The sequence below is a fragment of the Bombyx mandarina genome, chromosome 19 (genome assembly GCF_030267445.1).
Source record: "Bombyx mandarina strain Sakado chromosome 19, ASM3026744v2".
Taxonomy (NCBI): Eukaryota; Metazoa; Arthropoda; class Insecta; order Lepidoptera; family Bombycidae; genus Bombyx; species Bombyx mandarina.
In genome coordinates this window covers 10,143,782-10,168,757 of record NC_143225.1, presented here as the reverse complement: position 1 = coordinate 10,168,757, position 24,976 = coordinate 10,143,782, and the positions used below count along the sequence as shown (strand labels likewise).

Below are 24,976 nucleotides of genomic sequence, written 5' to 3'. Positions count from 1 at the left end.
GACGAAATTCGAATTGGAATAAAAAAAGATTTTTATTAAGTTTTGTTTCTTGATTTGGAGAAATAGAACCATTGTTAATTTTTATTTTACGTCATATGAAAAGATACATTTTTGACTGCAAGTGTTGGAGCTAAAAATGACGGATAGATGGCGCTACGCAAAAAAATCTGATGTTTCAATTTGCTGCTGCCAGCCGTTGTTTGATATTATATACTTTGAAAAGCAAACCAAAGAGGTCGCTATTGAATATATTTTATTTAATAAAACATTTTTACTCGCCATATTTTAATTAATATGACGTAGTAGTATCAATTTTATTGGCTTCATGAATTGCTAGTGCTAGTTCATTATCTGTTGATGAAATTATTTATTGAAACAGCTTATTGTTTGCGTTTTTAATTGTGATCGTATCATTCTTATGAAATACTGAAAATTTAAATAAAAAAATTAAATATTTTAACTTAATTATTACAAATCACTTCTGGTTGGTGGATAATCTTACATAATATCATAAGATGCAAATACATACTTCTCCATAAACACAATGGCATGTGGTACATATGTTATTATGTTAAACTGTTTGCATTGCAAATAGTTTAGGTTCATCGCCCCGTTTACCATGCATGCTAGCTTCCTATGCAAATAAAAACAAGTTTGAATCTATTACAACGGTTTTGATACAGTTAACTTAAAAGAATTCTTGCTATTCCATCAAAATAAATTTTGATATGAGTGGTAATTAATTATAAATTATGACATCTGATAAACATAACTTTTTATCTCTCCAACATGAATAGTAGAAGAAAAAGAAATATCATTAAAATTTCTTGATGCCTCTCGTTAAATATATACTTAAAAGTGTGTGCAGTGTTTTTTCTGGCGAAAATTACTTTTGTTGCACATTTTTAACAATTCAGATGGAGTGAGTTAGGAGGTTCCACAGTGCAGTCATGTTTCGTAGCATTATCGATGTCCGCTAGCGATTGCGATCATCAACGATTTTGTACCATATAAATATCAGGGCCTTGAAACTGCGATACTTTAAGACAAATATTTTGTTTGTATGGAAACTAGCGACATCTTGTAGCGCATACCCCTAAACTTATATTTTGTTAAAGTTAAGGCATTTTATTATTGTATAACTTAACACAGAAAAAAAAAATCATACAAGTCTTTGTTTGTTATTGATTAAATTTTATCAATTTGTGGTTCCTGGAAATTTACAAAATCCTTCATTAAAAATAAAATATAGGGTAGGTCATGTGTTACTGTCATCTACAGGAGCGATGAGCAACTAATCGAATTGAAGCCATCTAGTGGCCGACGCCCGTAAGCAGTTTTGTTGAGTGCTTGAGTTGCTTATCTACAACTAATTTATGTGTGTTATCTATGCCATATATTTTCATCTTTATCCCTGCGTCTCGTCGAAGGCGAATATTTATAAAGTTTTAATAACCGCAACCATTACAAGTTAGTGTAATACGACAAAGTTCAACATGCGACAAAGTCCTGTACTCTTTGAAAACTGATACACAAGTCATCATCTTCGGTCTCTAGTAACAGTAATAGCCTAATAGCAGGTACACTTCCAGGCCACACGTTGTGATCGATAGGTCCCGATATCACCTCAATCTTAAAAATATGATGTGCTGTGTGTCCTGGCTACCTTGGATTTTAAATTTAATTTATTAATAGCCCCTCTAAAATGATGGTAACAAAAAAACAGCACAGACGAGACAATATTTTTCAAGCAACAATCTTAAGATCAATGAACTTTCTGTATTGGTTAGTTCATAATTAACATAAGCATAGTAGATCGATAATGCGATGAAAGCCTTTTTCTTAAAGCTGCAAATTAAAATAGACCCTGTTAGTTTACGTTTAGAATCAAATTCGAATTTTATAGTAAATTGTTCTCAGGTCTTGCGAACAAAGCTTATCTACACGGACCTCCTTCAAATTTTAATATCGTTTGTATTTTAAACAACACGCACTAGTGGTCAGTCGTGTTCAAGTGTTAAAATAAAGATAAATTGAAAATTAAATTCACTGAAAGAGTACGTTCCAAAATCAAGGTAGGTGCCAAAATATTATTTAAGTGGCTTCTTATTTGTTAGAAATACCAATTTTTTAAAAGAACATGTTTTATTATCCTTTACTAATTTAATAATGTTGTTTATTAACAGATATTATGTATGTGTTATATTTTGCAGATAAAGTTCAAAGTCATAAATATCGTACATATTTAAATAAATATTTTTTTATTTTGAAATTTTTAGTGCTTAATCGGATTACGATGTTTTAAATGCTGGAAGGTTTAAAGGTTACTTATATTTTTATCAACAAAAAAAAAATATGTCTCGAGTTTTATCTGAAATGGTGTATCTAAATAGAAGTTTCCTTTGAAATTTATTATTTATTGATCGCAAGAGGTGTATTAGATTGTTTTAGGACAGAAGTTTTTGCTGAAGAAATTGTACATACCTAGTATTGTATATACCTAGTATGTACAATTTAATTTATAAATAAAATAAGCTATGCTTGTCTCACACCTGATTTCAAATACTAATACAACAGAGTTCACACGTCAGAAGTGTGTGTGAAGTGTAATATTTCCGACATTTTGAATTACTTACAGTTTTCAGTTGTTCTGTTACCACAAACGCTAAACTAATTGTAATATTAAATTGTAAAAGTAGTTATAATTATGTGTACGAATCGCGACACTCGCGAAGAAAATAATGATAATAAAAATGGAGTCCTTCAGTCCGGTTTAACAAAAAACCAATAATGATTCCTTGCCGCGAAATTCTGAAATTAATGTTAAGATAATTTTCGTTAAGTTTTATTTAGTATACTGATGAATTTCATGATGTGACATATTCGTTTCGTGAAAGAGCTCTTTCGTAAATAAAACTAATTTCTTGTATGTATTTTCTCCACGTCACCAAGGGCGCCACTCATCTATATATCGCTTATATTATATATTATCCATAACCCAACGTATGCCATTTTCGATAAATATCTGGCATTGATCGACAGAACGTTGCTTAAGTGGAGAAGCCTTGGGAGGGCGGGCACATGGTGATGTTTAGCGTTCTCGCTAAATAATTTCAGAGTAGATGACTTCAAACGCGATTGATTGTATTTTAAATTTGGATTTAATTTAAAAGTTTTTTCTTAATTCGTTTTTGTAAGAAAGTATTTATTAAATAATCTTTTAATTTAATTCTATGTCACGATTAATACTAAATAGTATTAAATTTTTCACCATATGCCCCTTATATCTTGTAAACCACGCAACTGATTGTGATGCGGTTTTTGTTAATAGGCAGAATAATAAACGAGAATGGTTTGTGTGTTTAAATTGTACAAAATAACAGATAAAATGGCCTAAATATGACGTTGTTATGTAAAAAGTGACTGTTTTCGTATGCTGACCAAATTTATTTTATTTATTTTATTTTATTTATTTATTAGGTTCACAATACACATCACAAGCTAAAAAGATACATAAAAAACACAAGTAAAAAGAAACAAAATCTAAAAATTTGATGAGGAAGTGTAGTTCGTACGGGAAAAGTTGTAGACGGAAAGTTAGCATTGGTAGAAATGGGAAAAACTAGTGAACAACAGTGTGAATAACGATCTAGGTACCCAGTGTTTTTTTTAGCTTAAGTACTAACCAAAATACTACAATAACAAGACATTTATTTCTTTTGCGTGCTTAGTAACTTGTATATTTCTCAATACAATTAAAATTAATTGAGCATAAGACCATTCTCGATTGCTTAATGACTAATAAATTACTTCGATTTTTCGATTACTTAAACGTATTGTTATATTAGTGTAAGAATTTTTTGATTCATCGTTGGTTCCAGATATTCTTTAATAATTTGAAATTAATTTTAATTCACAACACGTACGATTATTGTTTCTAAATTCTCAAGAGCTGCTAAGATTAAATATTTATTCTGAATCGAATTTAAAATGATAAAGTAATCGATAACAAATGTCACGTCGTTTTGTTATAGAGTTTTGACCTTAATTTGGTATACACTTGAGGGTGTGTTTTACCAACGTTACCAACTAAACAAATATATTTATGGTTGTTTTTTTTTTCTCCCTATGCTGATAGTCTTGAGGGCTATTTAAGTTTCGCCTTGACGTGTAGGTGAGCTCACGGGGCCCAAACCGGAGTGTTGCTAACACTGGCCGTAGCAAGAGCAGTGCTTCGCAGAAGCTACCACCGGATCGGAAATGCGACCCACTGAGGAGATCCGTCGAGAAACTCAGTGGGCTGTGTCTATGGGTTAATTTACTCGTCGAGCCCCTACGGGTTCGGCAAGGACGGTGACCGAATATGCATGTAGGGAGGCTTTCACATACGACAATTTCCATGGAGGGAAGCCGATAAAACTTGGATCGCGCTTGTTATACAATTTTACAAAAAGTTTAGTACATTTTTGGATCAGTCGGTCTGCAGAGCAAAGACACTCACTCAGACATGAGGTGGAAAATTTTATTTGTCATTACCCCCAAACTCGTGTCCCCGATTGCTGAAGAATATCCTAAACTTTTTTTTCTCCTATCTATGCTGATAGCTTTGAGAGGCTATTTCAGCTTCACCCTAACATGTAGGTGAGCTCACGAGGCTCAAACCGGAGTGTTGCTAACACTGGCCCTAGCAAGAGCAGTGCTTCACGAATCTACCACTAGATCGGATACGCGGCCCACTGAGAAGATCCGACGAGAAATTCAATGGGCTGTGTCTATGGGTTTATTCGCACGTCGAGTCCTTCGTCGCAAGCGACGGGTTCGACGAGGACGGTAACCGGTGCTTGTGGTGCCTAAGAGCACCGTTAATGGATCGAGAGGATCCGTAATGACGTGCTTTGGGCGACGTCGACTGTTTACCATTCGGTCTACAAGATCGGGTATGTAGTTTCCAGCGGTCACGACAAGAGGGTTCTCATGTCGTGCCGCCTTCTCGAAATGGCGCAATGATGCCGACTGTAGATACATACTGACAGAGTCGAGCTCCAGGTCATCGTGGAGATCCACGTTCCTCAGGAACCATGGTGCTCCGACGGCTATCCTGCAGAATCGGGATTGAATAACCTGAAGGGGCTTCAAGTTGGTGCGGGCCGTGTGAGTGAACACTACGCTTGCATACGTCATGACAGGGCGTATGCAAGTTTTGTAGAGTGTCACCTTGTTTCGAAGGGACAATTTGCTTCGCTTACAAAGCATAGGGTAGAGACGTCCTAATATGAAGGCGGCACGGTTGCGTGCCCTTTTGAGGTGGAGACGGAATAAATAATAAATAAATATTTACTTAACAATCACGCCACGTTAACTGGTCCCGTGATAAGTTCGTAAAGAACTTGTGTTACAGGTACCAGATAACGGATATAAATGTAAGATTTTTATTATACACATACATATATTTAATATACATCCATAACCCTGGAAAAGACATTTATATTTATCATACAAATATCTTCCCTTGGCGGGATTTGAGCCCGCGACCCCCTTGTGTAGTGACCATGTCACTTACCACTACACCAGACGGAATGTCATCCCTCTGTCGAGGGTGACGTCTAGGTATTTGACCTTCGAGGCCCACGGTATGGGCTAGCTAAAGAGAGTGACGGGGCTAACGGCGGAGGTGTTAACGCACCTATTAGGGAGTGGGATGCTCGAAGTGGTATTCGGAAGGCGACCTCTTTTGAAGAGCACCGCTGCGCTTTTCGTGGGGTTGATATCAATGCGCCACTTCCGGAACCACTGTCCCATGGTGGTTACTGCGATCTGGAGTCGCCGATGCAAAAGCGAAATCTTCCTACACGAGTAGTAGATAGCCGTGTCATCGGCGAAGAGCGCTAGATAGGTCTCCGGAGAACGGGGTATATCATTGATATACAAACTGAATAATATCGGGGATAGCACGGAGCCTTGCGGGACTCCGGCAGTCAGATGACGGGGGCGATATCCTCGACGAGTTGTGTGGTGCTTACGTAGAATAGCATGACTACGTCCCGTCCGTAGGTATACCAATGTAGTGTTAAACGAGCGAAGGTACTTTACTTATTTGAGTACACCCAAACAAAAAACAATAGACAATTCCAAGTACAGGACATAATAAAATGAAAATACCAAAGCGTTACATACCGTAGAAGCTGTTTAAATTATCGTCGATTTAATTTGACATCCATAGAAATTTTATATATAATGTTAGCATTGGTTACATGCTAATTGTGTGTAAAAATATTTAAATTTCACAGCTAAGTACACGCAGAAGACATTGTCACGGCATTGTTTAAAAATCTGACCGTATTTGAATATATATTATATCATTAAAGAGACACACTTTACAATTAATATCTATACTAATATTATAAAGAGGAAAGATTTGTTTGTTTGTTTGTTTCGAATAGGCTCCGAAACTACTGCACCGATTTGAAAAATTCTTTTTCCATTAGAAGCCGACATTGTCCCTGATGAACACAGGCTACTTTTAAAAAAAAAAAAATATTTTTTATTTTTTGTTTCATGTGTGTTTTAATGTTTCCGAAGCGAAGCGAGGGCGGGTCGCATGGTTCATTAATAAAACATCTCATAATTTTTATTTAATTGAAAGAATAATATAGTAATATAGTGCGGCATGTATTTTTCTACTATTTTAAAAAATATATTATTATAGATTGAAAAACATTACATTCAATCGTACTGAAAGTAACACAGTATGACTGATCAAAGCATTAATAAAAAAAAGCATAATTTTTTTTATACATATACTTGCATTTAAAAAATAACGCGTTCAGATTCTATGTATCGGAAAACTGAATACCAAGTATTTTCTGCCATGAAGAGTCATGCGTTCCACTTTGAAAGAGGGAAACTTTTTAGGCTCCGCAGCCATTTGCAATGAACCACGCCCTCCTCGCAACCTATAAAATATTTTTTTCTCCTACCTACGCCGAAAGTGCGGTTTTCGTCCCGCTGTACAGGGAAGAAAGTGTAACTTTTTCTCCCTGGGTACAAGTGCGCATGCGCGTTAGTGTCTACGTCTGCTCTCACGCACCTATAATTCTCCGCCATTGTTGTGCTCGGGTAATTTGCAATATTGTGTTTAGTGTAAAAGTGAAATAAACAAAAGGCAATAAAATTTAATAGTGAAGTATTAAACAAAGATGAGTTCATCAGACAGTTCTTATTCAATTAGTAGTAGTTTATTTAAAAATTAAAAAACAGTTAAATTGGTTTTTTTATAAGTTACATGTTTACTGTTTGATGGCAGTGTTGATAAAAAAAATTTGCTTATATGGGTGGACGAGCTGGCAGCCCACCTGGTGTTAAGTGATTACTTGAGCCCATAGACATCTATAACGTTAATGTGCCACCCATCTTGCGATATAAGTTCTAGGGTCTCAGTATAGTTACAACGGCTGCCCCACCCTTCAAACCGAAACGCAGTTCTGCTTCACGGCAGAAATACCAGTGCGGTCTCACAAAAGGTCCTACCACCAGTAAAAAATCATATCAGCAAAAAACTTATCATAACTTCTTATTAAGCGACACCAGCATAACTGCGGATGTGTACTGTGAAGAACACAATGATGGAGAAATTCGTGAATCTCCGACCAGCCTTGGTTAATTGGTCGTCTCCGCTGCTCCTACACGACAACGCCCGATCTCATACGACATAACAGATGGCCTCTAACCTATAAGATCTTGGAAGGTTGGAAGTTTTGCGTCTTCCACCGTACACACTAGACTTTGCGCCAGATTTCAGGACAAAAATTAATAGTACTTAGAAATTAATAGTACTTAAAAATTAATAGTACTTAGAAATTAATAGTACTTAGAAATTAATAGTACTTAAAAATTAATAGTACTTAGAAATTAATAGTACTTAGAAATTAATAGTACTTAAAAATTAATAGTACTTAGAAATTAATAGTACTTAGAAATTAATAGTACTTAGAAATTAATAGTACTTAAAAATTAATAGACAGTACTTAACGGTAGGCAGCTGTTTGGCTTTGCTCCTGGCATTGCAAAAGTCTATGGGCGACGGTAACCACTCATCATCAGGTGGGCCGTATGCTAGTCTATCTACAAGGGAAATAAATAAATAAAAGTAGCTGAGTTACAGTACAAAACATATTTGAAAAGTTTGTTGGTTCCCGGACAGATGACTTCTTCAAGAGGGACATTGACAAAATTACCACTACATCACCGATGCATCGATGGTATGGGTGTATATTTTAACGGATAGAAATAAAAAAGATGTACAATTTATAAAAAAATCCCTTTCTGTATAGGTACTTACTAAGCGGCAATATCGTATGTATCCTGATAAATATATGCATTTAACTTATTTGTATGCTGCATGGGTACAGGAAACTTAATGATTTGAATTAAATGACCGATGACCTTAATACGACATTAGGTTGTAAAACAAGGAAAACATTTTACTAAGTAGCAACGATAAAATGAGATACAGGGACAAAATGAGACGTAATACAAAAATATTAGTTTAGCACGATTTTGGAGATTCAAGCGTTTGTTTATTTTTAATTTGAGTCCGCAAGTGTTTTATGGTGCCACCTATTTATTTCTGTCACCTCCTACGTCATTACTTATTAAACAATTTACTTTCTGGTTACTATATAAACAATTGCATAATAAACAACTTTCATTACCTACTTAATAAATAAATAAATTACTTAATTTTACTGGTGGTAGGACCTCTTGTGAGTCCGCACGGGTAGGTACCACCACCCTGCCTATTTCTGCCGTGAAGTAGTAATGCATTTCGGTTTGAAGGGTGAGGCAGCCGTTGTAACTATACTGAAACCTTAGAACTTATATCTCAAGGTGGGTGGCGGCATTTATGTTGTAGATGTCTATAGGCTCCGGTAACCACTTAACACCAGGTGGGCTGTGAGCTCGTCTACCCATCTAAATAATTAAAATAAAGTTGAGATTTTGACAGCATGACTATAGATTCTGGTAATAGCCGTTCCGAGAGTTCGTTAAGTTATTATTTTGCTAACGTATCTGCCAATGACCTCAAGGGGCCGTTCAGTCTTCGCCACATCTGTTAGGTGAACTCACGGGGCTGAGCCTAAGAGAATTTACTAACACCTGCCCTAGCAAGAGCAGTGTTTCGCTGAATCTACCACCGAATCGGAATCGTGACCTACGGAGAAGGTCTCGCGAGAAATTCAGTGGCTTGTGTATGTAAGCTTAATAAATACTGATGAACTAAAAACGTATTTGTTTTCAGATGATAAGGTTGATTTTAGTTTTTTTAACAATATCGCACAGCTACGCCTTGAATAATGGATTAGCAATGACACCACCAATGGGCTGGCTGACATGGGAACGTTTTAGGTGTATAACCGACTGCGAGAAATATCCCAACGAATGCATAAGGTATTTATTTATCAGGGCCCTGAAACTGCGATACTTTAACACAATTATTTTTTTTTATGGCAACTAGCGACATCTTGTAGCGCATACCCCTAAACTTATATTTTGTTAAAGTTAAGGCATTTTATTATTGTATAACTTAACACAGAAAAAAAATATCATACAAGTCTTTGTTTGTTATTGATTAAATTTTATCAATTTGTGGTTCCTGGAAATTTACAAAATCCTTCATTAAAAATAAAATATAGGGTAGGTCATATGTTACTGTCATCTACAAGAGTAATGAGAAACTGATCGAAGCGAAGCCATCTAGTGGCCGACGCCCGGAAACATTTTTGTTGAGTGCTTGAGTTGGATATCTATAACTAATTTATGTGTATTATCTATGGTATTTATACGTGAATAGGTACTACCTGACTATGGCTTAGATTTTTGGGGTCTATTAAAAAAAACCCATACGTAGTATAATAATATTTACCGAATACTGTTCTCACAGTCATAGAGTTTCTGACATGATTTCGGGACTATTCAATGAAGTATGTGTCTTTAAGGAAATAATGATAAAATAAGCACCGCTACTTGTCGTTTTAGTAATTGATATTTCTGAATATATAATTTAGACATTTAATTTTAACGGGACCGAGCATTCGTGACTAATCTAGGTATATCTATATAAATATATAAAAATGAAGTGCTGTTCATTAGTCTCGCTAAAACTCGAGAACGTCTGGACCGATTTGGCTAATTTTGGTCTTGAATTATTTGCGCAAGTCCAGAGAAGGTTTAAAAGGTAGATAAATATGAAAATGCTTGGAATTGAATGAAAATAACAATTTTGATTTTCCTTTGATGTGACCCCCGTCGGACGGATTCTTTTTGTTTGTTTTAAGTTTATTTTATACAAAACTTTAGGTCTTTTATTTATCGATGGAGGCACTACGAAGTCTGCCGGGTCAGCTAGTATTAAATAGATTATAAAATCTAGAATTGCCTATCTGTTACAATACCGGAATAGAGTTCCGATAATTTGCGAACGTGATTATTCATTAGGTACCTTCAAATTTAAAAATTGAAAATTATGTTTATTCTCAGCGAGAGCCTAATAAAGAGAACAGCAGATTTGATGGTCAGCGAAGGATACCTAGATGCAGGATATGAATATTTAGGTATCGACGATTGTTGGTTAGAGAAGACACGCGATGATAAAGGTCGGCTGGTACCCGACAGGAAACGATTTCCAAATGGGATGAAGGCCATAGCTGATTATGTAAGTAAAGTATTGTTGGGCGTAAAGTTTTATAATGTACACAAAAATATGAATCTTCTTCTTTTTGCCTTAATCCTACTTTTTTTTATTGCTTAGATGGGTGGACGAGCTCACAGCCCACCTGGTGTTAAGCGGTTACTGGAGCCCATAGACATCTACAACGTAAATGCGCCACCCACCTTGAGATATAAGTTCTAAGATCTCAGTACAGTTACAATGGCTGCCCCATCCTTCAAACCGAAACGCATTACTGCTTCACGGTAGAAATAGGCAGGGTGGTGGCATCTACCCGCGCGGACTCACAAGAGGTCCTACCACCAGTAAATGTAAGTGTATGTCATATTATCATGTTGCATAGGGTTTTGGCATAAGTGTTAGGACCGTCCGCTTGCCTAACGTCAATCCTCCTTAGGTTTTAACATAACACTATATTATTTTGCTGAATTTTTATTAACTGGCAACAAATAACTGGGGACGAATCACACACTGTCATCTGGCCCTAAACTATAGATGGTCACGTGCCCCTAGTATATCCCTCTGGCAATCTAGTGCAAGCATCAATGTAAGTTAAAATTAATTAAGGGCATTAAAGTACACAGCATAGATTCACTAGGAACTATTCGAGAATAGAATGGAGTAACTAGATGACGTGTTAAATCACAGAGCTTAAAGCCATCACACTGTGAACGCATGACATCTGAGACATAGCATCATCTTTCTCAACCATCTTTCCCGGTTATCTGTATTCCTTTGTAAAATTTAATAATTTACTACAGAAAAAAAGCTTACTTTCAGATCCACAGCAAAGGTTTAAAGTTCGGCATGTACGAAGATTATGGAAACCTCACATGTGCCGGTTACCCCGGGGTGCTTGGAAACGAAAAAATCGATATCAACACATTTGTCGAATGGGAAATCGATTATTTGAAGCTCGATGGATGTTATATTGACCCGATACAAATGGATAAAGGTATATGCTTCGTTCTTTATGTTTTTATCCTGTAATGGTCAGAACAGGACTTATCCACGATATAGTTTTGGTTTAACTCACATTGTTACGAATGATTGTATGTCACATGTCAACCCTAGTCTTCTAGGGATTGGTAAGCGGAGGCAATACGAATACCCTGCTTGTGGATTCAGTTAGAAAGTAAGAGAAGAATGCTGATCTGGATTCCAAAGAGGTCGCAGATGCCAATAACCTTTTTTGACAGTGCAGGACAGACTTGCACCATTTTATACCTAACATTTTTGTAGCTTGCGTTTTTGTGAAGTTGAAACTTTTGTTGCTATGAACGATCTTCCAGATTTTTTTCTGAAACCCAGTACAGCGTTCTCCAAGTCGCAATGCATTCGTAAGCTTCGGTGTTTCTGGCGTGCCACTAACACATATCAAAACGCTATCGCACAAAATTCTAATTACTTCCAAACTCCAAATCTATATTTCTAAGGCATGGTTTTATCGTAGTTTACAGTTACAAATATCTTCCTTATGTTACTTAGGCTATCCAGACTTCGGTAAATTGTTGAACGCTACTGGACGATCCATCTTGTACTCCTGTAGCTGGCCAGCATATCAAGAGGAAAAAAAGATATTGGTATTGTTTTTTATTTGGTTACGTAAACCTTAAAATATATTTTCAATTACGCTGTTTGTATAAACTTTTCGTCAAATTCTCATTTGTTGGGTAATTTCTCATTTTTAGTAAACGGGGCAGTTTGAGCAGAGTTTATTTGGTTACGCATATTAATACCAAGATATTTGACAAAAACTTTTGCAGTCGCTGCGGTAGGAGGTTTAATGTTTTCATAATATACGTTTAATGAGCGAAAGCACTGTTATTCTTAACTATTAGGCTTAAATTAGCAATCAAACTAGTAGGTACATATTCTTATTTCATAAATATGTGTTGTCAATTATGTATTTAAATAATTGTTTTTTTTTTAAGCCAAACTATGCATCGATAGCTGAACACTGTAACCTATGGCGCAATTATGATGATATAGAAGACTCTTGGGCATCTCTTACGAAGATCATGGCCTGGTTTGGTGACAACCAGGACAGGCTTGCTCAGCACGCCGGGCCTGGACACTGGAACGACCCTGATATGGTTAGTAGGACAGATTACTTAGTTTTTCAAACATTACTTTGAGGTCATAAGGTTATGATGAGGAAAGGAGATACGGAAGTTCGAGTCCAGTTTGGGCGGTAAATACTTTCACGTCTTCCATCAGTAGTTGTAATAGATGCAACCCCCTCACTGATTTATTTCCTCTTTTGACAATTTATGGCCTGACTTTCTCAAGTTAAATCTTACGTCAATAGATTATAAAGATTAAAGCAATAAGACAAATAAAACTATAATTATGATCCTCCAAGTAGAATAAAAAAAAGAATTTGTAGCACAAATGCACAATGTTGGACACGCATTTAAAATCATTTCTATGTTTGATATAGGTAATGGCGATAAAAACGGTGTGACGAATGTACAAGGTGAGCCAAAAGAGATCACCCTATTGGAAGAAGCTCTTATTACTTATTTGACCAATAAAATTCTAAAGGTTCAAATAAAGATAATCAAAAAACAGAATCGAAGTTTTTCATTTAGAAAAAAAATGAGAGCCAAACAACATCGAATGACTTCTTTTTGCCCACCTTTTACGTTTCTTCTAAAATCTTATATTGTTTAATGAAATAATTGCAAGCAAGCAAGATTTTTTCTTTTTAGTTACTAATTGGCAACTTCGGTCTATCGGTGGACCAAGCTAAAGTACAAATGGCTGTTTGGGCGATCCTAGCAGCACCGCTTCTGATCAGTACTGATTTGGCGACAATAAGGCCAGAATTCAAACAAATATTACTGAACAGAGACATTATAGCCATCAACCAAGACAAATTGGGTAAACAAGGATTGCGTGTTTGGAAAAAAATGGGATCTGGATCCGTGAGTATATCTATTAGTGCTCGGTGACGCTATTTACCTAGTATTCTCTCCGGTTTTAGCGAGTCGTAGACATAATTAAAACTAGTTTTAAGATTGTATCGCGCTTTTTTATTGTTCCTAAATGTAAATTATTCGAAACGCCGGAAAGAATATATTGACAATAAAAGAAATGCGAGATTAAAGCGAAAAAGTACTTTTAATTATTATTTACCTATTAAAATTGAACTTAATGCTGTATTATGTTGTTACTATTAATAATAAGGTTATTAATGTATTCAATATCACAACGCCGTTTATTACTAATGTTGAGATCGGAGCGATGAGAAAGAGAAGACAACCGATATGAACAGAAAATAGCCAAATGAATCGTCATGGCTTGCAAACATAACATTTCGGTCAGAAAAGTTTACCATATTAATTGCATTATCTATGACAGTTTCGTGCTTAAAGGCTTCGTGCTTAAAGGAAGTCGTCGTGGCCTAACGGATAAGACGTCCGGTGCATTCGTGTTGAGCGATGCACCGGTGTTCGAATCCCGCTGGCGGGTACCAATTTTTCTAATGAAATACGTACTTGACAAATGTTCACGATTGATTTCCACGGTGAAGGAATAACATCGTGTAATAAAAATGAAACCCGCAAAATTATAATTTGCGTAATTACTGGTGGTAGGACCACTTGTGAGTCCGCACGGGTGGGTACCACCACCCTGCCTATTTCTGCCGTGAAGCAGTAATACGTTTCGGTTTGAAGGGTGGGGCAGCCGTTGTAACTATGCTTGAGACCTTAGAACTTATATTTCAAGGTGGGTGGCGCATTTACGTTGTGGATGTCTATGGGCTCCAGTAACCACTTAGCACCAGGTGTACTGTGAGCTCGTCCACCCATATAAGCAATAAAAAAAAAAGTTTTTCTTTTAATAAAAATAATATTACTGTAGAAACATATTTTTTTTGTATCAATCGCGCTATGGAGATCGCGCGCATTTCACCTTGATAGACTTTGAACATGTGATATTTATTTGTTACAGAGGTCCAAATTAGAGATATGGAAAAGAGAACTTTATGACGGTTCTTTTGCTATGGCCTTTGTGAGTTATCGGGACGATGGAATACCTTACGCAGCCAAATTTACTTATTATGACATGCAATTACCTCAGTCGGAGTTTGAAGTACAGGTCAGTTACAGAAGGAAATTAGTCTCTTATACATGTGGTGTAGGTACGTAATTTTTGATGAACCCGAAAATTAATTGCCGGAAAATGTTAAATGTTACCGTCGTCATGAGTTTATTTGTTTTGTTATTTTAGTTGTTTTGAATTTAAATTGAGACTGATTTATAATTTGAAATTGTTTTTTTAGGATTTATACAAAGAAGAAGAAATTCGGTCATGGGATGGCACAAGCGACTTCGAAGTTCGGATTAACCCTTCTGGTAATTAAATTTGTCCTTTATCTTAACTTCTACCGGTACGTTCTGGCGTTTATTGTTTTCTAAAATCTCGAAGGATAAACAGAGCCGTTGCTATTTAATACGAAAATGGCAAAAAGAGTGGTTTCACCGAGATATTTCTGAAGTATGTGCTTTAATTATATACATCTGACTATTTAGTGTTGTGCATTAATTGCATTTATTAGAATATTTTTAACCTGGTATAAGTACAGGTTTGCCAAAAAATCGATTACTTTTGGTAGTAGAATGTCAGAGGCGTTAGCCAGAGCCCATTGCGTCACAACATGAGACAAGAGGAATTGGGGTGGAATGTTGAATTTCGTAACTCTGTTTGTTTGTTGTTTTGATAAGTTATAATGTAATGGTCGGCAACTTTTAACGCGCAGGTCATAAAACTACTCACTTTAGTTCTGAAAATAAAGTATATTATTAACTATAAACATAAACTAAATAAGCGCCTTAAGTTCACCATGGAATGAAATGAAATAGAACGGAACACGGGGGCTATTAATATAAAAGAAAATGTTTAAAAACAATGGTTAAGTATTTTTTTTTTATAAAAATCTATATAATTAATACTAATACTTTTGGTTGATTTTAAACGAGTATTAAAAAGGCTACCGTTCTATGTTTAAAGATTAGTTTGTTCACTGCGCCTCATTTTCGATGAAGTCAACTGCTTATTTTTCTTTCAGGAGTTAAATTTTACAAATTCATTAGCAAAAAATCTATGCCGGAGATTTTGGATATAACAGTAAAAATGATTGTGAAGAATCAAGTGTGTAATTAGTATTAGTTTTTGTAAAATAGCTAAACTTTTATATCAATAAATTATTGGATTATAAACCAGTCTTTTCTATTCACTACAAATAAAAGTAATACAACAAAAATCAATGTTTTATTTTGATACGTTATCGTATGCACTAATATTAAATTTGTCCTATTTCTGAAGGGTGAAGTTCTGGTTTGAAGAGTGTGAGTTGTGACTGCCGCTATACTATAAAATTGAGATTCAAGTGCTTTGTCTATGCTCTTGGCAGCAACCAGTTCATACCTGGTAGGTCTTAAACTCGTTCACTTGTCTATGTAACAGAAGTCATCGTGGTCTTTAAAGGTTAAGATTAAGATATTCGTATCGAGCGATGTCACTATGCTCGTGCTGACTCCTGTAGGCATGAACCAACTTTTGTAATGAAATACATACGTACTTAACATATGTTCCCGAATGACTTCCACAGTGAAGAAATAACATCGTGTAATAAAAATTAAACCTTAAAAAATATAATTTACCTAATTATTCGTTGTAGCACGTATTACAACTATGTACCAAAATTTGCCTGTTTCTGCCATGAAGCAGATTGCAGAAATGCGTTTCGTTTTGCATAGTGGCCCAGCCGTTGTACTTTAACACAGATACGTAAAAATCATATCACAAGGAAACATGAGGAGCAATGTCTTTTACATTGCTCCTCATGTTTCTGCCAGAAAGTTGCATTTTTCAGTAATTACCTAATTATTAGTACTAAGATCAGTAGATCAGTATTCATAGTCTAGAGTTTAGCTATAGCCGAGATAGTTTTGTATACTCATTGAGGAACCTAGCCAGTAGGTACTCTTGCATTAAGATTGAACTGTGTTAATTTTGACATTATACTGTAAATTTATTGATGATTTACTGTATGACCATAGTGTATGACGCTAAAGTACCGTACTGGGTACCTACAGGTTTCATACTTCAGCGGTACCTACCTACCACTGAAGTAATAAAGGTCTATGGTACCTACCTACATCATTTAAAAAATGTCAAACGTCAAAATTGTTTTTTACTTTATTCATAGATAATTAGATATTTTCAGATATTTTATACACATAATTTAAAAAAGTACATATTGGAAGTATGTAAATATTTCACCTAAATTTACTACAGTCACAAAATCAAGCAAATGGAACAAAATGCTTTTAAAAAAATTACAGACAGCTAACTAACAATATTACTTTATTAAATAATTGTTATGTTCAAAGATTATGAAAAGCAAACGCTACGCCACCGTTATGTCTTGTTGCTGATTCCTGAAGTTCACTTTTGCTTTTTGATATAACTTAAGGAAATAAGTGAAATATAAACTAGTTTATTTGGTGTCGATAGATTTACGGTTAGATTTTCAATTTTTCATTGAAATTGATATTCATTTGTACCCACTTGTTGTACTAAAAACATACTGATAAATCGCGACAAACTTCTTTATAAAATAAATAAAGATACTCCAAGCACACTAGTTTTTATAATAAAGAAAGCTAGTTGCTGCCTATGTTGGTATTGGGTCAATGGTGTTTCGTGCGTGTCGATACCTACTGTGTAGTGTGTGACGTCTGTGTTCGACCGGCATTCATTGACAGACAATTAAGTGTATAATCTATGTTGACAGACGAGTTTCGACTGGCCAGAGAACGGTCGGTAAATAGTGCTCTTATTAGTTCGCGCCGGTTAACACTTGTTCAATTCTTATTGTGAAAGCAGTATTCTGTAAATATGGGCGGAAAAGTTGAGAATGTAGGCATACTCGCCATGGAACTTTATTTCCCGTCGCAATACGTTGATCAGACTGAACTAGAAAAATTTGATGAGGTGTCTACTGGCAAGTACACTATTGGTTTGGGCCAGAGTAAAATGGGTTTCTGTTCTGATCGTGAAGACATCAATTCCATTTGTCTCACAGCCTTGCACAGACTAATTGACAAACAAAATATCAACTTGCATGATATTGGGCGCTTGGAGGTGGGCACAGAAACTATCATTGATAAAAGTAAGAGTGTTAAGACATTTTTGATGACATTGTTTGCTAAAGAAGGCGCTACTGACATAGAAGGAATAGATACAACTAATGCCTGTTATGGTGGTACTGCTGCTCTATTTAATGCCATAAATTGGGTGGAATCTTCATCCTGGGATGGTAGGAAGGCCATAGTTGTTGCTGGTGATATTGCTGTCTATGGAAAGGGCCCTGCGAGACCTACAGGTGGTGCTGGTGCTGTTGCTATGTTGATAGGGCCTGATGCACCCCTTGTGTTTGATTGTGGAGTGCGGGCCTCATACATGACACATGCATATGACTTTTACAAGCCAGATTTATCATCAGAGTTTCCTTATGTAGATGGGAAACTATCCATACAGTGCTACCTCAATGCTTTAGATAATTGTTATAATTTGTTTAGTAAAAAAATGAGAAAGACTGATCCTAACTTCAAAGGTTTGCTTAGTTTAGACGGTATGCTATTCCACTCTCCGTACTGTAAACTTGTTCAGAAATCATTAGCAAGAGTGTGCTTCAATGATTTTCTGAATATACCTGCTGAGGAACGTGAGAAACAATTTCCTGGGCTCTCCGAGTTTAGTAATCATAAATTAGAAGATACTTACTTTGATAGGGAAGTTGAAAAAGCATTTATGACATATAGCTTAAGTTTATTTGAGGAGAAAACAAAACCTTCTCTTCATATTGCACGTAATGTTGGTAATATGTACACACCATCATTATACGGAGGTCTTGTGTCTTATTTGATAAGCAAATCTCCAGATCAGTTAATTGGGAAGAAGTTTGCTTTGTTTTCATACGGGTCAGGATTGGCATCGACAATGTATTCCATAAATGTATGTCATGACATGAGTACTGGATCAAAGTTAGAAAAGCTTATCTCCTCGTTGCATGAAACAGTTGCTTTACTGGATAAAAGGCAGAGTGTGGAACCCAGTAAGTTTTCATACATAATGGATGTTAGAACTAAAAATTATCATTCCGCACCATATGAGCCTACTGGTTCTTTAGATGTCCTGTTCCCAGGAACATATTACCTTGTGAAAATAGATGATCAGAGAAGGCGTACTTATGATAGGAAACATTAATTACTTCTTAGTGAAAATTTTTGGTGTAGGCTGTCTTTTAGTATGAAAAGCAATTATTATCATAAATCATAAAAAACAAGTGCTTAGTCTTTGTTCAAAGTTTATGTTTGTTATCTATTAGTGTTAATTATCTATTGGTGTTTGTAACCCATTTTGTATTTTTAAGTCAGATAAATAAACAGTATGTAAACATGCAATAAATTGTGAAGTATTAATTAGTATAATTATCTTCGTGAACAGAAAGCAATTTAAACATCCTAAACTTAATTAATCAGAACATTAATTTTAGATTGCTGTTGAGATGTGCTTACATTATATTAATGTTTAAAATTTTCAAACAGAATAAACTATTCAGGTGAAACCTAAGAATAAATTCAAAGTAAATTAGGTTTTTAAGTGTAATGCTTATAGAAAAGCAATGTATTTCTCATTAATAATTTGTTGAATTAAATACACACACAAACATTTTATGTTTAAAAATGTATTTTTGTGAACATTAACAAAACAGGTAAATTGTTAATGAATTGAGTATGATTTGAAACAGCTTATATGATTGAAATGTGTGTGAATAAAATTCACTAATATAATATTATTTAAATTTCTGGAAATAAAAGGTTGTGTCAATAAGGTTTTTTATTAATTTTTTCACAATTACCTTCTTGAGTAATTTTATCAAGTATCAATTTGAAAAAAAAAAACTTTAAAAACCTGCGTTTAATTTTTAAACCAAGAGCTAAGAGTAATTTAAAGTATTTAAAAAAAACTCAGTGTAAAACAGTGCCCACAATGAGTTTAGTATCATTTCTACACATGGTATATTGTACACTATGTCATATTCGCCATAGTATGTAGTTAACAGTATTATTATTATTATTTTTTGGTCAGGAGGAAATCGCCAGATTTCCGCCTTCAACTGAAGATGGAGGGCGCGGCATGTCGGAGTCGAACTGACTAAAACCTCCTGTCGCTCAACAACCCACGTTCGAATCTCGCATGAGACAGAACTCCTGAAAAGGCAAAGGGGGGAAAGTGAAGCACATGTCTTCCATTACCCTCCCCCTCGGGACGCCGGACCAGCGTTGGTCGGCGCCACGACCACCAGCCCTCTCGGTCGCAAGTTAATAGTATACCCGTAGGCTGTTGTAGGTTCATGACAGTGTCTCCCAATGCCTTGTTGCTCTCTATCGTTATGAAGCTAATCTTTAACAAGTTCAAACTGTAAGGGAACTAAACCGTGGGAATAATGGAAGAGCCATGATTTCATACATGCTTTTAAATCTAATAAAATTATTATTTGTATAGATAAGCGTGTTCATGCATGTGCACCATCTGAAATTCAACCCGCTCTTATGCATTATTTTGCCGTCTGCCAGTCAATTTTCACAAAGTTTCTGGATCTACAGATTAAATAAGTTAATAGGTACCTAGTCTAGCAAATGAAAACCTATTGCTTCTTGATAGTAGCGTAGCGAGCGGGGGCACGGGGCATCATGCACCTGGCGCTACTCACAAATGGTCTGCAAAACAAAAACAAATCTCGATAATTTTTATTTTTATTTTAATCGATTTCCGGAAATTTATGATAATAATAGGTATCTATTTAACTAATTCTAAAAAGGTATGGTGCCCCGGGCGCAATTTAAGATCGTTACACCACTGCTTCTCGATAATAATCAGGTAAAAAAAAGTAAGTATCATCGATTCGACTCCAAATGTGGACCTGGATTTGATAGTTATAGCTTATTTTCGTATTAAATAGCATCATGAGTTACCTACTCAAATCAAATCAAATTAAAAACACTTCCTAAGCTAGCTAGCTTCCTAGCCTAGGTAGAGTTGAAGACTAACATTTGTATGTCCAATAAGAAAATATTGCAACCGAGAATATTCCAATGTCCACATTCAGTCCTTACGTAGTTGTAGTAGAAAGTACAAATATAGTTTTCACCTACTTGAAGTCATCGTGGTCTAAAGAATAAGACGCTTGGTGAATTCGTTTTGAGTGATAGGTATCACTGTGCAGGTGTTCGAATCATGTAGGCAGATACCAATTTTCCTATTGAAACCTATTACTCGTGTTCACGAATGACTCCTACGAAATATAGTCTAATAAAAATCAAACCCGCAAGAAGAGATTGCGTAATTACTGTGCAATTGAGACGTAGACGTCAAGTTTCAAGGTGGGAGGCGGCGTTCATGTTGTGATGCTAGACAGCCCACTGCGTTTTTCGTCGCGTTTCCGATCCGGTGGTAGATTCTGCTAAGCACTGCTCTTGCCAGGGCTTGTCTTCTCTGGAGGCGGCGGAGTCTGACATAACCCGGTCTCTTACCCCTCCGACCGGGTATTCGTAAATGGATTCCCCAGCGTTAAAAAAAGGGCTAGTATTAGCAACACTTCAGGTTTGAGCCCCGTGAGCTCACCGACATGTCAGGGTGAAGCTGAAATAGCCTCTCAAGGCTATCAGCATAGGTAGGTTTTTTTTTGTGATGACTACCGAATCCACTTAAGTGGTCATCAACACAAAGTGGACCGCGAACTCGTTCACCCATGAAAGCAATAAATACATTAAAATGTATTTTATTTTATTTCGTAATTTAATTATAATCAGTTTTATAGGCGTTGAAGTACCTCGTTGATATAAACCATTATGAAGAATGTGTTCAAAACTCGGCTCGATACAATGTTACTAAATTTGTAATATTTTGTATTTACTTACTAAGACTCTATAGCAAAAGTGCAACTGGTGGTTGGACGCATTGTGAGTCTGCACGAGAAGGTACCACCGCCCTGCCTATTTCTGCCGTGAAGCAGTAACGCGTTTCGGTTTGAAAGGTGGGGTAGCCGTTGTAACGATACTGAGACGTTAGAACTTATATCTCAAGATGGTTGGAGGCATTTACGTTGTAGATGTCTATGGGCTTCGGTATCCACTTAATACCAGGTGGGCCGTGAGCTCGTCCAACCAACTAAGCAATAAATCAAAAGTGACGTGTAGTTTTAGTTAATCAAAATCATTAATGTTGATTCTTTCGGACTGCGAATCCACGTCACTGGCGAACAAAGTTTTTTTTATAAAAAAAAATATTGTATTATCAATAAAACTTCTATAATTATAAAATCAGACATGAAGTATGAACGAATTAAAACATTTTTTAGGATATATCGGAATAGCTCATAGCAAAGTCAGCTGTTGGTAACTACTGATTTCTGTCAAAGGATATTTCAGAGCCGTTTTTTAGGCTTGCTTTTTTTATTTATTTTTATTGTCTTTGTAGGCAGACGAGCGTATGGCCCACCTGATGGTAAGTGGTTACCGTCGCCCATGGACTTCAGCAATGCCAGGAGCAGAGCCAAGCCGCTGCCTACAAATTGCGCTGCACGCAATGTAACCTAAATAATAATTAGCTGATATGCGATATCCTCAATATTGTGCGAACGCACTTTCACTGGACACTTTTGGTTAAAATAGAAAGTACACGATGTTTGCCATCAATGTTACTAAAAAAAAAGCATTCTCATCAGAAGCATTTAGACCCGTTTCTATTCTCGAACCACAGAATGTGCTAATTCATAAAAAGTTTTTTAGTTCTTCGTATATTGTTTATCATTTTTACAACTTAGGTGGGTAGACGAGCTCACAGCAGTCACAGCCCACCTGGTGTTAAGTGGTTACTGGAGCCCATAGACATCTACACCGAAAATGCGCCACCTACCTTGAGATATAAGTTCTAAGGTCTCAAGTATAGTTACAACGGCTGCCCCACCATTCAAACCGAAACGCATTACTACTTCGCGGCAGAAATAGGCAGGGTGGTGGCACCTACCTGCGCGGACTCACAAGAAGTTCCTACCACCAGTAATAACATTCATAAAATCTAAAATGTCGTAAGCACCAACAGCTATATATAGATCATTTATATTCGCTTTGTAAGCAGACGCGTTTTCTATTGTGTTTTATTTACATACCGTCTAAACAAGTCTTCGCTGCGATGACCGCGAAATGATTAAGTTATTGTACAATTGAACTTCGAGATATTGAACTGCCGATAACACGCGTTATCTACCCGATAAATGTGGCTTACCGTTTCCTGTATTAACTGAAACTATTTACGACGCGGTGATGTCATTTTAGTTAGATGGGTTAGTATAGGATTAAATGGGTTTTGTTTTTCTGGTTACTATAATAGTATTTATTGTCTTCGGTTTTCGAGAGTAGCCATCATTAAAACTACTTTGGGCGTTTAAACTGTCCTTTTTTAATTTCATTATGTAATTTTAATGAAATTTTTTGGCAGACTTATTCCAATGTTTTCCTTTTTATTTTATTTGCATTTACTATTACTGGTGGTAGGACCTCTTGAGAGTCCGGGCGGGTAGGTACCACCACCCTGCCTATTTCTGCCGTAAAGCAGTAATGCGTTTCGGTTTGAAGGGTGGGGCAGCCGTTGTAACTATATTTGAGACCTTAGAACTTATATCTCAAGGTGGGTGGCGCATTTACGTTATAGATGTCTATGGGCTCCAGTAACCACTTAACACCAGGTGGGCTGTGAGCTCCTCCAACCATCTAAGCAATAAAAAAAATAGGGTGAATTCATCCTGGCGTAAAGGATAAGACGTCCAGTGCATTCGTATCAAGCGATGCGGCTGTGCCGTTGCTCAAATCCCGAAGACAGGTGTGGCGGTAGCCATCACAGAACACAGGATATTTGACAGATGCCTGAATCCCGCTTACAACATTTTCAAGATAAGCTTGCACATATACAAGTTCCGAACAGCAACATTTGGAATATCGGTCTACCGAGCAATGTCAACCGCTCGGTGGAAAATCTTCCCTTTTACTTGCACTAATTAATAAGCTTTTATTAGCTTCAGAAGTATGTATGTTTGTAACGGAATCTTTGAACATGATTTTGACCTTCTTCAAAACGTCGGATTAACTCGAAATTTTGTATACTTATTAAGGACCGATGACAATTCAATATTTAAAAAAAAAATTAAAAAAAATGAAATTCAACGAAAAATAAATCATAGTTTAAAAAAACTAACAAAATACGCTTTTATAGAAAATCCAACTAAAAACTAGAAAATAAATATTAATAAATTTGCATTAAAAATAAGGGAACGAAAAAATATTTTATTGTAAAAAAAGCGTGGGGTGCTTTTCAGGATATTATCAAAATAACCCTTCTACTCATATCTGTTCATAAAACATTTATAACTACTGATACCATGCACCTTTAAACTAGTATTTATTTTTCAACAAACGTTCACGACTAACCGCCACTGTGAAGGAATGGCATTGTGAAAAAAAATCAAACCCGCAACAAGTATAATTCGCGTAATTACTGGTGGTAGGTAGCGCATCTAGTGAACCTGCCTGGTATTAGCACTCAGTCAACGATCACCTGGACCCGCTGCTACGAATTTATATTATGGGCTTCGTTACCACTTTAAATCAGATACGTTGAAAAAGAGAAGAGAGAGAATCAGATATCGTAGATGCAATAACTATTATAAAATGCAATAAATAAATTAAAATATAATTATAACCTCTTATTATCTTATTACTTTTAAATATATATGTTACAGAGCGCTGAGGTGTTGCCATTGTAGGAATTGAGACTATAGCATTACATTTCAAGGTGAGCAGTGACATTCACGTTGAATAATCCAGTAGCCGGTAAAATTTACAAAAAAAAAAACCCGTTATCAAGCGCGCTGCCTACTGCTAAATTTTATCTTTAATATTATCTACTTTGTATCTGGCAATGATACGTTCAAGTCACATTGTAAGATTAATGTAGAACTTTATTCCAACAAATATCACATCACTATTCACGACAAACCAGTTCTATTTGGTTTAAATCTGGTTTGTATTAGTTCTACATGTCCGGTAAGGTATGTTAATTGGCATTGAATATGGCAATTACCGTTATGACATCTATAAGCTTCTCAGTGTATTA

The 24,976-nt window shown here is 35.9% G+C and overlaps 2 protein-coding genes across 3 annotated transcripts; both read left to right on the top strand.

Annotated features, from left to right (window-relative positions):
- Positions 1-1,917: 1,917 nt before the first annotated feature.
- On the top strand, positions 1,918-15,954 carry LOC114253117 (alpha-N-acetylgalactosaminidase). Of its 2 annotated transcripts, none has more exons than XM_028187881.2 (10): positions 1,918-2,075; positions 9,299-9,447; positions 10,537-10,711; positions 11,507-11,681; positions 12,215-12,309; positions 12,661-12,822; positions 13,441-13,656; positions 14,687-14,833; positions 15,018-15,090; positions 15,804-15,954. In XM_028187881.2, exons 2-10 carry the CDS (start codon positions 9,299-9,301, stop codon positions 15,896-15,898), a joined length of 1,287 nt encoding a protein of 428 aa, XP_028043682.1. In that variant the 5' UTR covers positions 1,918-2,075; the 3' UTR covers positions 15,899-15,954. The 2 variants fall into 2 exon arrangements, with proteins under 2 accessions (XP_028043682.1, XP_089591480.1); XM_089735354.1 differs by having other exon boundaries at positions 1,936-2,057.
- Positions 15,955-16,919: 965 nt separating this feature from the next.
- Positions 16,920-19,633, top strand: Hmg-s (3-hydroxy-3-methylglutaryl-CoA synthase). The gene has a single exon (XM_028170435.2). The coding sequence runs from the start codon at positions 17,639-17,641 to the stop codon at positions 19,007-19,009; it is 1,371 nt and encodes a 456-aa protein (XP_028026236.2). The 5' UTR covers positions 16,920-17,638; the 3' UTR covers positions 19,010-19,633.
- The last annotated feature ends 5,343 nt before the right edge of the window (positions 19,634-24,976 follow it).

Bases quoted from the DNA above. Each gene is read 5' to 3' on its own strand.
- LOC114253117 (XM_028187881.2), top strand. From the start codon at position 9,299: ATGATAAGGTTGATTTTAGTTTTTTTAACAATATCGCACAGCTACGCC. The intron at 11,682-12,214 runs GTATATGCTTCG...TATGTTACTTAG, and splicing joins CCCGATACAAATGGATAAAG to GCTATCCAGACTTCGGTAAA. The intron at 12,310-12,660 runs GTATTGTTTTTT...TTTTTTTTTAAG, and splicing joins AAGAGGAAAAAAAGATATTG to CCAAACTATGCATCGATAGC.
- Hmg-s (XM_028170435.2), top strand. From the start codon at position 17,639: ATGGGCGGAAAAGTTGAGAATGTAGGCATACTCGCCATGGAACTTTAT.